A 13,155-nucleotide genomic window follows, 5' to 3' on the forward strand; every position below is an offset into this window, starting at 1 on the left:
ACTTCTCTTCAGGAAATTCGGGAGTTCACCGACGCTGCGACAATAGCGTCCACATGTACTGCACAATGTGTGCAGTGTGAAATGAGAAGCAGCTCCGCTGAATTTTTTCTTTGTTTCTGTGTCTTAAATTACTTTCCGTGGGATGTATGAATATGGAAATATACTTGTACCAAAAATATAAAAAATGTATAAACCAAACACAGAAACATTTAAAATGAGATACCAAGAAAACTTTTTACACTAGAAGGCAAAATGACCAAAAATTACAAAGGATCATCTTGAAAAGAAGAAGAAGAAGAAGAAAACCAGTTTCCATATTTTTATTCTGTCAGGTAGTTTTCTTCACCTTCAAGTACAGTAGAATGTCAGTATTTTTTTTCAACCTTGCCAGGTCTCCAGGATGTATTGGCTGCTTCTATTTTCAGAACTTCCTTTGTTAAAACACTCAGAATCCTCAGCGCAATACATGGGGTGGGGGGCATACAATGTGTAGTCCATACAATAGACCCTTTTTACACACACACAAAACCAGCAGGTTGGACAAATAATTTTTTTTTTCAATGCGATGCGAAATTTAAATTAAAAAAAAAAGGAAGATTGCTTTTGCCCTTCGCATTGCAATGTAAAAATCAGACCATTTTCCTGGAAACCCTTATGATAAAAGCCTCACACTGTGTAGGAACAGCAAGCAAAAAAGAAAAAAAAATGTACAATATTTTTCTTTTACCCCATGATGCAACTTGCCCCTTTTGGCTTGTGGTATTATAAAGGTGCACATACTGTAGTCATCCTTCGGTCATTGTCATGGACAGTTCTGAAATTTAACGTGCCTTGCTTGCAGCAGAGTGAGAGTTTTGGGCTGTGCATGAACGGCAGCGCATGAACCAATTTTTTAAAATTTTTTTATTATTGCATCGCAATTAAAAAACTGATAACGGTTGTTTGTGAATGGACAATATTCTGGAGCTGGTTACATGTATACATTGTACGTACAAGCAGCCGTTTGGCACGATGTTCTCCAACCAAGCGTTCAAACAGGGGAAAATGGGTCAAGACTAAAAGTGAAACTTTTGAAAGGAAGTCATTTTCAGTCTCTCTTTTCTTGTGGGGCCAGTAGCTGGTGTGAGATCATTAACATAATCCAGCAATGCACACCCTAGCTGTTATCAGTGTTCCTGCTGTACATGTAGGGCAGTACAGACTGTAGGTTTTAATGAGGAAGGTTGTCAAGTTTAAAATTGTAAAGCAAAGTAGCGAAGATCTAAGTGAAGCTTGAAGCAGTAATAGAAAAGTGATGCTGATAACCATAGTGTAATGCTAATCTGTGTTTGAAATGATGTACTAGATGGTATTCCAAATAACCCCAATGACTGATCTAATGTACACTAAAGAAATGAAATAAAAATAAAAATAGAAATGTGAAAAATATTGCAATGCTAGTTTGCTGTCTGTAACATGAAATGACCAAAAAAAAAAAACCCATGTTGTATTCAGTATTTTGTTAAATGCTTTTTTTTTTTTGCCTAAAAGTACTGTATTACTTTGATCTCCTGTTTTCATCTGCAGAAGATGTGCTTTATAAGAGTATTTTATGTCATACTTTCACAAGCTAGACACATGTACACCATGTACTGTAAAACGAGGAATTTTCACGTGCATTTTAATTTCGCGAATTTCGCGAGCGCCAAAATTCGCGAAATTAAAATGCACGCGAAAGTTTTTGTCTACACTACATGCATTGAACGCCAGTGGCAATTCGCGAAAATTTCATGCCACGAAAAAGGCTGTCGGCTCCAATTCGCGAAAATTTCATGCCGCGAATATATCATGTTTTACAGTAATAGAAAAGCACTTTTGAGAGCTCAAACCCCACCAAGCAGCCCTACAAAATTGTATTTCCCAATTATAAAGAATCCATCAAAAAATTATAAGTATTCCTGGATCTAGAGGATGATTCTGATCACCATCAAAATTTAATCATCTGTTCTTTTTGTCATTGTAGTCAACTTTTCCTGAATATTTCATCCAAATCCATTCATAACTTTTTGAGTTATTTTGCAAACAAACAAACAATCAAACAGAGAAACAGATAAACAAGCACCAGCAAAACATACACTTGTAACTTCCTTGGTAGAGGTAAAGATACTGTACACATACATATTGTATTTGATTGTCATTATCTTTTTATAATCAGATTATGTTGTGGTCTTCAATGATTTTCATGTGTGTGCATGTGTGTGTGTATGTGTGTGTGTGTGTGTTTGTTTGTGTACATATTGTACACTACACTATTGTATACATTATGTGTAGATGATAAAACGATGTTCTGTGTATATTTCCTGGTGACAAGGTTTTCAAATTACAGATACCAGACCTACTGTAGGTGTATACTTAATATGATATCTATATTGTCATTAAAAAAAAGTCTGTCAGCCTACAACTTCCTGAATTTCTCTTAGCTTCCTAATATTTCTTTCAGTTTCCTAATATGTACAGGTGTGCTGTATGTCAGCAGACATGCTCTGGCCACATCCGTAGGCAAGACCACCAGTGGGTCTATCCCCTGAATTAAGAAAAGAGAAACATAAGTGAATTTTATCACATGTTTTTCTTAGCTAGTATTGCGGCATTTTAAGAAGTTTGACACTCTGTGGAGTAGGATGAAACTACAAGTAGAAGAAATGAACTAAGATTTTGTCATTTTTATTTGCGATGAATTCGTAGCATTCTATGCCATCTGGTGAGTAATGGCATCATTTCATCAATCTCTGCCTGAAAGGAAGGACATATTGCTCTAATGCACCACAGTGTATACGACTTGTCAAAATGATTGTCAGTTTACAACAGCCCTTCACAGAAATTTGAGAGAGATCAGATGTACTGCAACATTCAGTTTCTACAGATTTTTTGCTGCAATCCTTGTACTTATGATCATGATGGGTAAATATACCATTTAATTCTGCTTTTTCTTTCTGTGTAAGTTTCTATCGTATGCCAAATTTATGTATTTCACTGAGTTTTCATTCTTATGAATTTCACAAGTTGAGTGTATATACATAAATGTATTTTCTCTGCAATGATTTGCTGAAGAAGCAAAAGCAATGCTCAGGTACAACTGTACATGTACATCTCTGGCAATTTTTTATTTCTCTTTTTTTTTCTGAGGTTGACAATTTTGATGTCCTTTGAGCACACAGATGCAGTGCCTCCTATTCAAACTCTTTGACACCCACTGCCCTATTAAGTGACACTTAATACTAGTACTGTAGTCATAATGCTTTCTTGTATTCCAGACACAGGGTTGTATTACCTCTGGTAATGAACTTCTGTTCGATGACTATCATTAACTTGTTTGATATGGGCGGAGAAACTTTGCCTTATCGGCTGTCTCTGAGATAATAACAGAAGATACAGTGTACATTTGTACATTTAGATTATGTGACTGAAAGACACAGTTGTGTATTAACTTGATACATGTATGCTGTAATTACACATTGCAATACACTCTGTTTATTTGGTACCATACTTTGTGTACAGTACATACTGTACACATCTAGTACAGCACACACAACGTCAACATTTATCTGATCTGAAGTTCACATTTCTTTTAGGTTCAGTACTTTGGGTTGGTCCAGCTGACTGAACATAGAACAGCACTGAAAAAAAAAAAAAATGAGGAACAATTCCTGGAGCGGTTGAATGCATGAATACACAGTAATTATGGAATGATTACAGTAATCAGTATTCTGTACATGTACTGTATGTCACATTTTGGTATGTGCTGTATACAGGATGTACAAGTAGATTGCTGTACCTTTTGGCATTCCTGTATCTATCAATGCATGAATTCTCCCCCCCCCCCCCCAACACAACAACAACAACAACCAACAACAACAAAAAACCAACAACAACAAGAGTGAAGCACGCACATACAATTGTACAAATGTACATGGGAGGCTTAGACCTTTTGTAGTTGTATATCTTAGGGACTCAATCATTTTGTTTGGGGGATGTCTGTCCCCACACAAAGATATCAGTAGACCTTTAAAGTCGGTTGCGCTGATCCTCTGGCGTGACGCCAAGTGTGCCGGTGAATAGAAAAAATGCACTGTAGTGAAATGTCAGCTTGCAAAAGAGATAGCGCAGAGAGCCCGTCATTGTACTGACCTTCACATGCCTAGCGAGTTGTCTCAGATCCTAGGAGCTTTTGTAAGACCTGCTACATCTGTAATAACTTTGCAGTGTTTACTGGTGCCAGGGAGGTGGAAAGAGCCATCTCCCTGCTGGTACCTTATGATCTACAGACTGTACTGTAGTGTACTAAAGGCAGTGACTGACCAACGTGCCATGTACCTTACATTGCTAGTGTTGAATTTACACAAACTAATCTTTTCCAGATGTACTGCAGATATTGCATGACTATACAATGTAGGGACTGGAAGCACTTGTTCTGTTGGGTCATGAAGAGACCAGAATATACAATGCAGGGTGCTACAATCCTTTTATACATATACAAATTGTACGTACAGCTGTACCTTATTCCATCAAATGGTCACAATTGACTGTATTCACGAAGGTGATTTACAATGTATACAAGTATTTCAACCATGGTTTATGCAAATTTCTGAACTGCGGATATGCATGTGGCAGATTGTGTCCGCTGACAGACATCCAATATTAAACAATCGTGCGTTGAGATACATGTGTTGTTGTCAAAGGTACCACCAGGGAGGTGTTCATTGCAGTCCTCAACAGACTACCATGTCAATTAGAATCACTGACATTACAGTACATGTACATGGACATAGAAACAGCAATATTAAATGATAGAGTTGCAGGAAACTGTTTTCTGCAGGGAATAGATATTGATATGACTTTTAGTTGTTTTATGTTGTTTTATGTACTCTGTAGGCATGACTGTGTGATGTTGGTTTCTCAGCAATAAAGTCAACATCAAATAAGGCGAGAATGTCTCATTTTTTTATTTTTATTAATGTACATGTAGTTGGTCACAATATTTACGTACACTATACAGAGTACATGTAGATTCTTCTCCGAACCGTATCTTCAATTGAATTCAGCCCCTTTCCTGTTCAAAGTTGCATTGTATTTAAAATGCATTTTAAACATCCATATACAAAAACAAACACACACACATGCTTCCAGACAATGTACACATCCTGGTGCATTTCAAAAGAATAATTTTGTTTCTCCCTCACTTTCAATATCATTATTGTGCACATCACATTCATGTCGGAATCAAATATTTTCGCCTGTCTCTAAGTTTGCGAATAGCACCTGACTTGCGAAATTCGCACAAATAAAAACCTTGAGAAATGCAACGTATAGTGACATCAGTGTTTTGTAGTCTGTGCTCAGACAGTACAGTAGAGTGTGTTAGCTGTATAAAGATCTGTTAGTGTTTGTTTCTACATGTGACTTTTTTAAACATTTTTTTTTAAAGGTGTGGGGAGGGTGGTTAGAGGGGTAAAGGGATCTATGGTAACATCCCCCACCCCACCCCCACAGTCCCTGTAAAGGGAACGCAATCCCAAAGAGTGATGTGGATTGAGTGAAAGCAACAATACTAGTAGAACACATCCGTGAAAGCTTGAAAAAAATCGGACAATCGATGCAAAAGTTATGAATTTTTAAAGTTTTGGTGTTGGAACCGCTGGATGAGGAGACTACTAGAGGTTATGACGTATGAGTGGACAACAATATAAGAAAATATAAAGAAAATTCCACAAAAATTCATTTTTCATGAAAATTACAAATTCCATCAACTTGATACTGACATATATGTTAAGGGTAGCAATTATTCCCCCTGCTTTCTGAAAGCGGAATAGTCAAGTACTCTTTCATAATGCCAGAAAGGTGAATTTTTGTTGAATTTTCTTTACGTTTTCTTTGTATTGTTGTGCACTCATACATCATAACCTCTACAATTAGTCTCCTCATCCAGCGGTTCCAACACCAAAACTTTAAAAATTCATAACTTTTGCATTGATTGTCCGATTTTCCTCAAACTTTCACTGATTTGTTCTACTAATGTTGCTCCTTTAACTCAATCCATATTGCTCTTTGGGTTTGCATTCCCTTTAAGTGTGTGGTTTCCTCTGACTCTGATACTTCCCTGTTTATGTGTCTTGGACTCATTTTCTGACCGTCTATCTGTCTTTCTCTGTATTTCTTTCTGCATGTACATGTAGATCCTTTTATCATTCCTTTCCTCTTTCTTCTCCTCTGTCTTCTTCCTCTTTCTCTCTAGATCTCTTTCTATCTTATTCTCTCTTTCTGCCATTTTCTTTCTCTCTGTTTGTCATCTCCTTCAAACTCTCTGCCTTTTCTTATTTTGTTGTAGAGCTTGTTTCATAGTACTTTACATTGTATGTTATATGGATTTGTTATTTGTTTATTTATTTTTATTTATTTTTTATTTTTTGGTGTGGGGATTACAATACAGTAATGTGTGAAGTAATTTCATATGATTCATCCAGTAAGGCCCAATTAATCATACAGTTTCTACTTCAGATTGCATTTGCAGAGTACTACAAGTAATCATTGCAGTACTACCCCCCCCCCCCACACACACACACAAGTTTTTCTCACCCCCCCCCCAAAAAAAAAAAAACTTTAAAGAGATATACATGTACAATGTACATGTATGTATCCATATATGATGTAAGACTAAAGGATAACCCCTTGCAAGTACTGTAGTTGTGGAATGGGTGAAGACTGTGTGTAATGGGGAAAGGTACATTAACAGTTCAAAATGGAAATGAAATCAGTTCAACAAAGAGCAGTAAATCAGGGGATTTTTCTGTGAAATAAAAATAAACCAACTTGCAGTGCCATTACTGGAGAAATAAGTTTTATAGATGTTACATGTACGTGCGATGTATTTGAACATGGATATGTAACAAACATCTCAGTTGCTTTTGTGAATTTTTGTTAATTATTAACAAAGGGCAAGAAAGAAGACACATTTCCAATGTAGGTTTGTACATGTTATGTGCATTTTAGCCTTAAAGAGGGAAAAGGCAGCAATTGATGTAGTACCCTCGAACAGTGAATTACAGAATGTTGCATGCACATTATTATTCCTTGATGATTAATTACATACTGTACATTAGTCAACAGCAGTATTGAACCTACATGTAAGGTACTTATTTACTGAACTTGACCTACAGTACCAGTCACGGTTAAGTATTACACGTTTACACGTTTCGGGTCCGCTCACGCGATACACATGAGCGAATCGAGTGGAAGTGAGTTATACACGATTCGCTCGCACAGGCCCGCCCGCGGAGGGAAACGTGTAGCGTTCAGAACTTCACGATTCAGTGCCCATGTCCGGCGTGCTGGGAGCGAGGGAAACGCGTTTCTTTCTACTACACGTTTCGGGCGTGCTGCATGCGTGTGCACAATGTGCGCGCTGATCGAATCAATCGTCAGTCGATACGTTACGTACAAAATCTACATGAAGCTGAGACGCAACTTACGTCGACGTTCACCACTGCTACATAGCAGTACAGTGCTACTATCTGTCGCTAGTCCGGCGACGCGACAGATATAGATTACAATAATTACGTACGTACGTGTGTACGACTTATTTCTTCTTGCAATAATTTGGATTTCTTGTTCGATTGTTTGTTTAGTTTTTTCTAATTGAAGCACGTACTACGCAGACTCTTCTACATGTACTACTAAGTATCTACAGTAAAAAGACCTAACGTTAGACGAGTTCCACATAAAGGAGATCGTACCTTTAGTATTGCACCCACTCGTTTGTTTCTGTGTAGTAATTTTTACTGTATTGTGTACAGTTCGTCGTTCGTCTAAAACACAAGCATCGGGTCGTCACCCTTGTTTTCCTCATCTTGTGTGTCTTACGTGTGTGAGTTTGTGTGCATGACTTTATATTCCTTTCTCCCTTATTCCTTACTTTTCCACCATTTTTTCAATATCTTAAATATTATATACCTTTTCCCTTACTATCAGCATACCTTTGGCATAACGAACCTTTTTGGCTTCAGCATTGCATGAATGAACCGTAATGAATTAACAGTGCAATAAACATATTGATAAAAAGAAAAAAAAAATGTTATGAAGGACAACGAAACCCGGATGTGGCACAAGAATTATTTCCCCGTTTACGGAATAAAGATATTCACCAATGGGAAAACAAAGTACTATTACCGGTAGTAGGAGACAACTTCAAAATTTATTGTTCATCCATACTCATCCAATAAATGATATCAATTCCCTCAACTTCAGTTGGTTCATTAATTTTGCTACTTTTTGGAGTGATTCCCTCAAAAAGGCAAGCAGAAATACATGTGGATACGTACCAAAAAAAAAAAATGCTATACACACGCATACACACACTCTCATAATTAAGTCGATTATTTTTTTTCTATCCTTTGTGTGGTACCAATGGTACTGTGTGTGTGTGTTTTTTTTTAATGTTCTACTGTATGCATGTCACAGTGTGTATCATGTATACGTCCTGCATATATTTCTGTATATTCTTACGCCATATACTTCAATGTGTGCCTTAATTATGGTCTAACCGGAACGTTTTGGGACATTACCACAAAATTAGCAAGATCATAAAAGATACTAGTAAAATTTGACAGCGACACAGTCACATACGCAAGTATGCACAAACACACACATCAGACACACACCAGACACACATGGATAAATCCATGGTACAGCCGAAATGCAATTTGATACACCCAAGAACAAAAAGAACATAGCACAAACATCAGAAACTGTATACAGACAAATAATGACAATATTGCAAGAATTTTGTGCCAAATTGTATTTTCAGAATTCAGCGAGAACATAATGGAACGTTTTGGGACATTACCACAAAATTAGCAAGATCATAAAAGATACTAGTAAAATTTGCCAGCGACACAGTCACATACGCAAGTATGCACAAACACACACATCAGACACACACCAGACACACATGGATAAATCCATGGTACAGCCGAAATGCAATTTGATACACCCAAGAACAAAAAGAACGTAGCACAAACATCAGAAACTGTATACAGACAAATAATGACAATATTGCAAGAATTTTTTTTTTTTCCAAAGGATGTAGCAGGTGCACAACATACATCATAGCTTTATAGCCTGACCTCAACAATGTCACAGAAATAGGATGGGTGGGGGGTGGAGGGTAGTGTTGAGAAAGGCTAAAAACCAGTTTGAGTGTGAGAGCAGCAAAGCGCTGTATTGGCAGTTTTGGCTGTTTGGCTGCAGATCTCTAAGCAAGAGCTGCTCAAACCTCAAACATGCTAGTCACACGCCCAACAAATGTGAGGATAGCTTCCTGCTTCCTGTTCAGTGTGTTTAATGTGCTTCTCTCTTATCGTCCAAAAAAAGAAAATTAACAGATTATGAAAGGAGAATATCAATGTGTTATAGCAAACTGGTACATGGTATCAAAATATTCATTACATAATCTTTGCTGGCGCATTTTCAATTTACAAATATTTCAAAATTTTTATCAAATGAAAAGAATGATGATTTCCGAGGCCATGTTTCTATGATACAAAATGTTCCCACACGCATTTCAGAACGAAGCTATTATAGAGAATTTTGAACCTGAACCTTTCCCTGGAAGAGCATGTTACATGCATGATAACTTGCAGCTTACACTTTATCTTTTTTCTTGTTTGACTATTACTGGTCAGTGTCGTTGGAATGTACAGCATTTCCAGTTTGATAGAGCATGGACCCTACATAGGGTCCATGCTCTATCAAATCTATCTATAACTCTATCTATAAATCTATCTATAACCATGGACCCTACATAGGGTCCATGGTTATAGACTTATAGTAAGGGGGAGGCCATTAGCCATTATGGGAAATGATGGTAGTTTCTGTGCTGCATTGAATTCTTCATCACTTGATAAGACTAGGAAAAAAGAAAAGAGGTGTGTCTGCGCAAATGTCAAAAGTAGCTATGTGCACCAATTCCCGCTGTAAAACTTCTGTTTTGCAGGTTGAATTTCGAATGGATATCAGTGCTTTCTACCAGGCACTTGTGACATTGTGACAATCTGTGTGGTTGTTTCTACAAAGTCCTGATTGTGCAGCGTCTGAGCACAATTACATAATCAGTAATGCCATTTATGTTCCAGTGTGTCTATGTGTGTGTATGTTTGTGTGTGTGTGTTTGTGTGTGTGGGTATCTGTGTCTATGTCTACTACACTTTGAAAACATGATCTTCTAGTGCATCAGTGAGCAGGTGTGTTTTGGCTGCAAAACTTGCCAACGAGTATGATCTTCAAATGCATCAGTGAGCAGTGTTTTGGCTGCAAAAATTGCCAACGAGCATGATCTTCAAATACATCAGTGAGCAGGTGTGTTTTGGCTGCAGAATACCAGGGGTGGGATCGTGACAAAAGGAATTACTGAAGCGAGCAGACCTGCCCTCATACAGTGTATTTGTTTTTTATCAGTTGTTTCTGTGGATAAGGAGAGGACAAATAAAGGAATTCAGCTGTGGCAAATCCTATCAGCCTGTGCAATCTTTACATTCTTCATACATTACACAATGAGGAAGTACTGTACATACATTGAAGTTATCTCATGTATACAGTCAGATAACTGCTTGAAGATAAGACGTGATTGACTGATGTTCAGTGCTTTATCAGGGCTGCATTAATGTGCTTGAACATCAGATTTAGTGCATTGTCTGGACCAGAAAGGAGCACTGATAAAATGATACAGCAACCGGATGATCGATGAAGAGCATTGGCAATTTGCCATGGTTCATATTTGGAGTAGATGCACGGTGTACCACAATAATGGACAGCGCGTGGTTTGATGCTAGGCTATTCAGCAACATACAAGTACAACCATGACGTAATGAGCTATTTTGGTTTGGTGCTTTGGAAACCATTAACGAGAGTTGTGTGTCATTAGCAAGTCATTTCGAGAGGACGGTTGTTATGGCCAAAATGAAAGAGGTAGCTCAAGCTATGCATTAATGTTCTCTCTCCCTTTATTCTGAGCACATGACCATTAGGAAATATCCTTTCCCTTTGTACCATAATAATGATGCAATTCATAGGGCAAATATGCAATGCTTAAAAGTTACAGAATTACTTCGACTGCGATACTTTTACTTCCATGTGATATTACTGATCAGTTTCTTGGTGGACGTTTTTACCAGTACTTGGTGATGTATCTACACAGTGTAAGTACCTGATAAAGAGCTACTAACACAAATGTTTAGTGATACCTCCCTTCTGTGTACAGTGCTCTCATATTGACAAACGTCAATAACTGCGTCAATAAATATTAACAAATGTCACTGAAGTGAGTATTTTTTTTTCTAGAGTTGCTCAAGTTCCTCTCCAAATGCAGTAATTTTTTCCTATCTTGAGTGTGTTTCATGTAAAAAAAAAAACCAACATATCAAAGTCTCTGTCACCTCCCTAATTCTGTCTCACTTTTCTCTCTGGCCAGATTTCTTCCCCAAGCTCGTGAACCAGTCCATCCGCCCCATCATGGCTGAAGCGCACGCGGCCGTCGCCTTCCAGTTCACAGTCACCCCGGAGGGCATCGACCTCAACGTCAACCACGAAGTCCTCAAGGCCATATTCGAGAGCGGCAAGCGATCATGGGCCGAGAAGCTCAGGAGGTTTCAGGTGGGTGTGATGACGCCAGGCTTCCCGAGGGGAGGAGAGGTTTTGTGCGTATGTTTGAATTTTCATCCTACACCAGAGTTCAGTCTACGTAGTAGTGCTTACAACCGGTAAATTGAGCCAACCTCATATACAGCATTCCACATAATGAATGTTTCTTCAATAATAACCTAGAGTACATGTATGTGCTGCAGTTACAAACAATGCAATGAATCAGAAGATATTTTGGTACAAAACTTGTATGCATATATATGACAGTGTGACAATCTTGTTTTTATGAAAGTACTTTGTTCTTGAAATTTAATGATCTTTTGCATGCTATTCAACAGTCATTTTTTTTTTTCAAAGTGCCGCCAAACTTCTTAGGCATTGGGAAAATTGTATGATCTGATGCTGTTTTGAAATATAAAGCTGAAAAGCATGATTGTTAAATGGTAAAAGGGACTGCATTTTGAAGAAGAAAAAAAAATCCCTTCACTGCCTGCCCTCCTGAGATTGCAGAGAAAATATTGAAATAGCTTGTGAAAAGCAGCTCTGTTTTTTTTTTCTTTCATTGTGGTCATTTAGTCCAAAGTCTTGTATGATATCCTGGGATTATTGTTCTCAATTGTGTCACATTAAAAATGTATCGTGGTCAGCACTGCCATGCTTTGCTCTAATGCTACATGTATGCACCATACAATGCAAACATGTACAGGATTTAACAGTTGTCTCCATTCTCAAAAGAGATCTCAACTGTTCCTTCATCTTAGAGTTCAAATGAACAAAGTTGTTCAGCGCCTAGCTTTTGGTTGAAAAGGGCAACTCATATAGGAGTCTGCCTAGCTTGTGCATAGTGTGCAGCAATGCATAAATCTATATTTGGGGGGAATTCCCCTTGCTTTGTCCCATGTGTTCTTGCCTACAGCAGCATCACCAAACTTGGGCATTTTTAGGTGTGTCATGCCGTTGCGCAAACACCGGTGAAGTTTCTTTTTTTTTTATACCAGGAAGCTCTCTGATTTTCTCTTCTTTTTTTTCTTCCATTTGAAAGAAATGATGAATCACACAATGTAAATTTTTTTATATGTGACTTTGCATCACAAAATTAAAAAAAAAAGTCGCACCCCCTCCCCCCCCCCCCAAAAAAAAAAAGATTTACATGAGAACTCAAATTAGGTGAATTTGGTCAACGTAGTGAAATTTACTTTTTTTTTTCTAATATTTTCTGAAAGAATAATTCTTGGTCTACATCATTCTATAGGATGAGATCATAGAATGAATGGGAAATTGTATTTTTTTTTTTACAGTTTTTCTAGATCACTTTGTGTAGAATGATATCATGATTACTGTAGGTTTTGTTACAGGCCCCATTTCATTTCTTAAAAACCCTTTACATTCTCTTCTTTTTCAACTCTAGTAACTTTTGAAAGAGTGATGTTACTGCATTGAAAGTTGGTATTAATCATAAATAAAGTGTGCTTACTTGGTGTGTGC

General features: G+C 37.5%; 1 protein-coding gene across 1 annotated transcript in view; it reads left to right on the forward strand.

The window, feature by feature from the left end:
- The window catches only part of LOC140229044 (carnitine O-palmitoyltransferase 1, liver isoform-like), a 57,067-nt gene that overhangs the window by 13,656 nt on the left and 30,256 nt on the right, over nt 1–13,155 (forward strand). The window contains exon 2 of the mRNA XM_072309305.1: nt 11,501–11,682. Coding sequence (XP_072165406.1) covers nt 11,542–11,682 — 141 coding nt within the window. The 5' untranslated portion in view covers nt 11,501–11,541. The remainder of the gene's footprint in view (nt 1–11,500; nt 11,683–13,155) is intronic.

Source organism: Diadema setosum, chromosome 5 (genome assembly GCF_964275005.1).
Source record: "Diadema setosum chromosome 5, eeDiaSeto1, whole genome shotgun sequence".
NCBI classification, from domain to species: domain Eukaryota; kingdom Metazoa; phylum Echinodermata; class Echinoidea; order Diadematoida; family Diadematidae; genus Diadema; species Diadema setosum.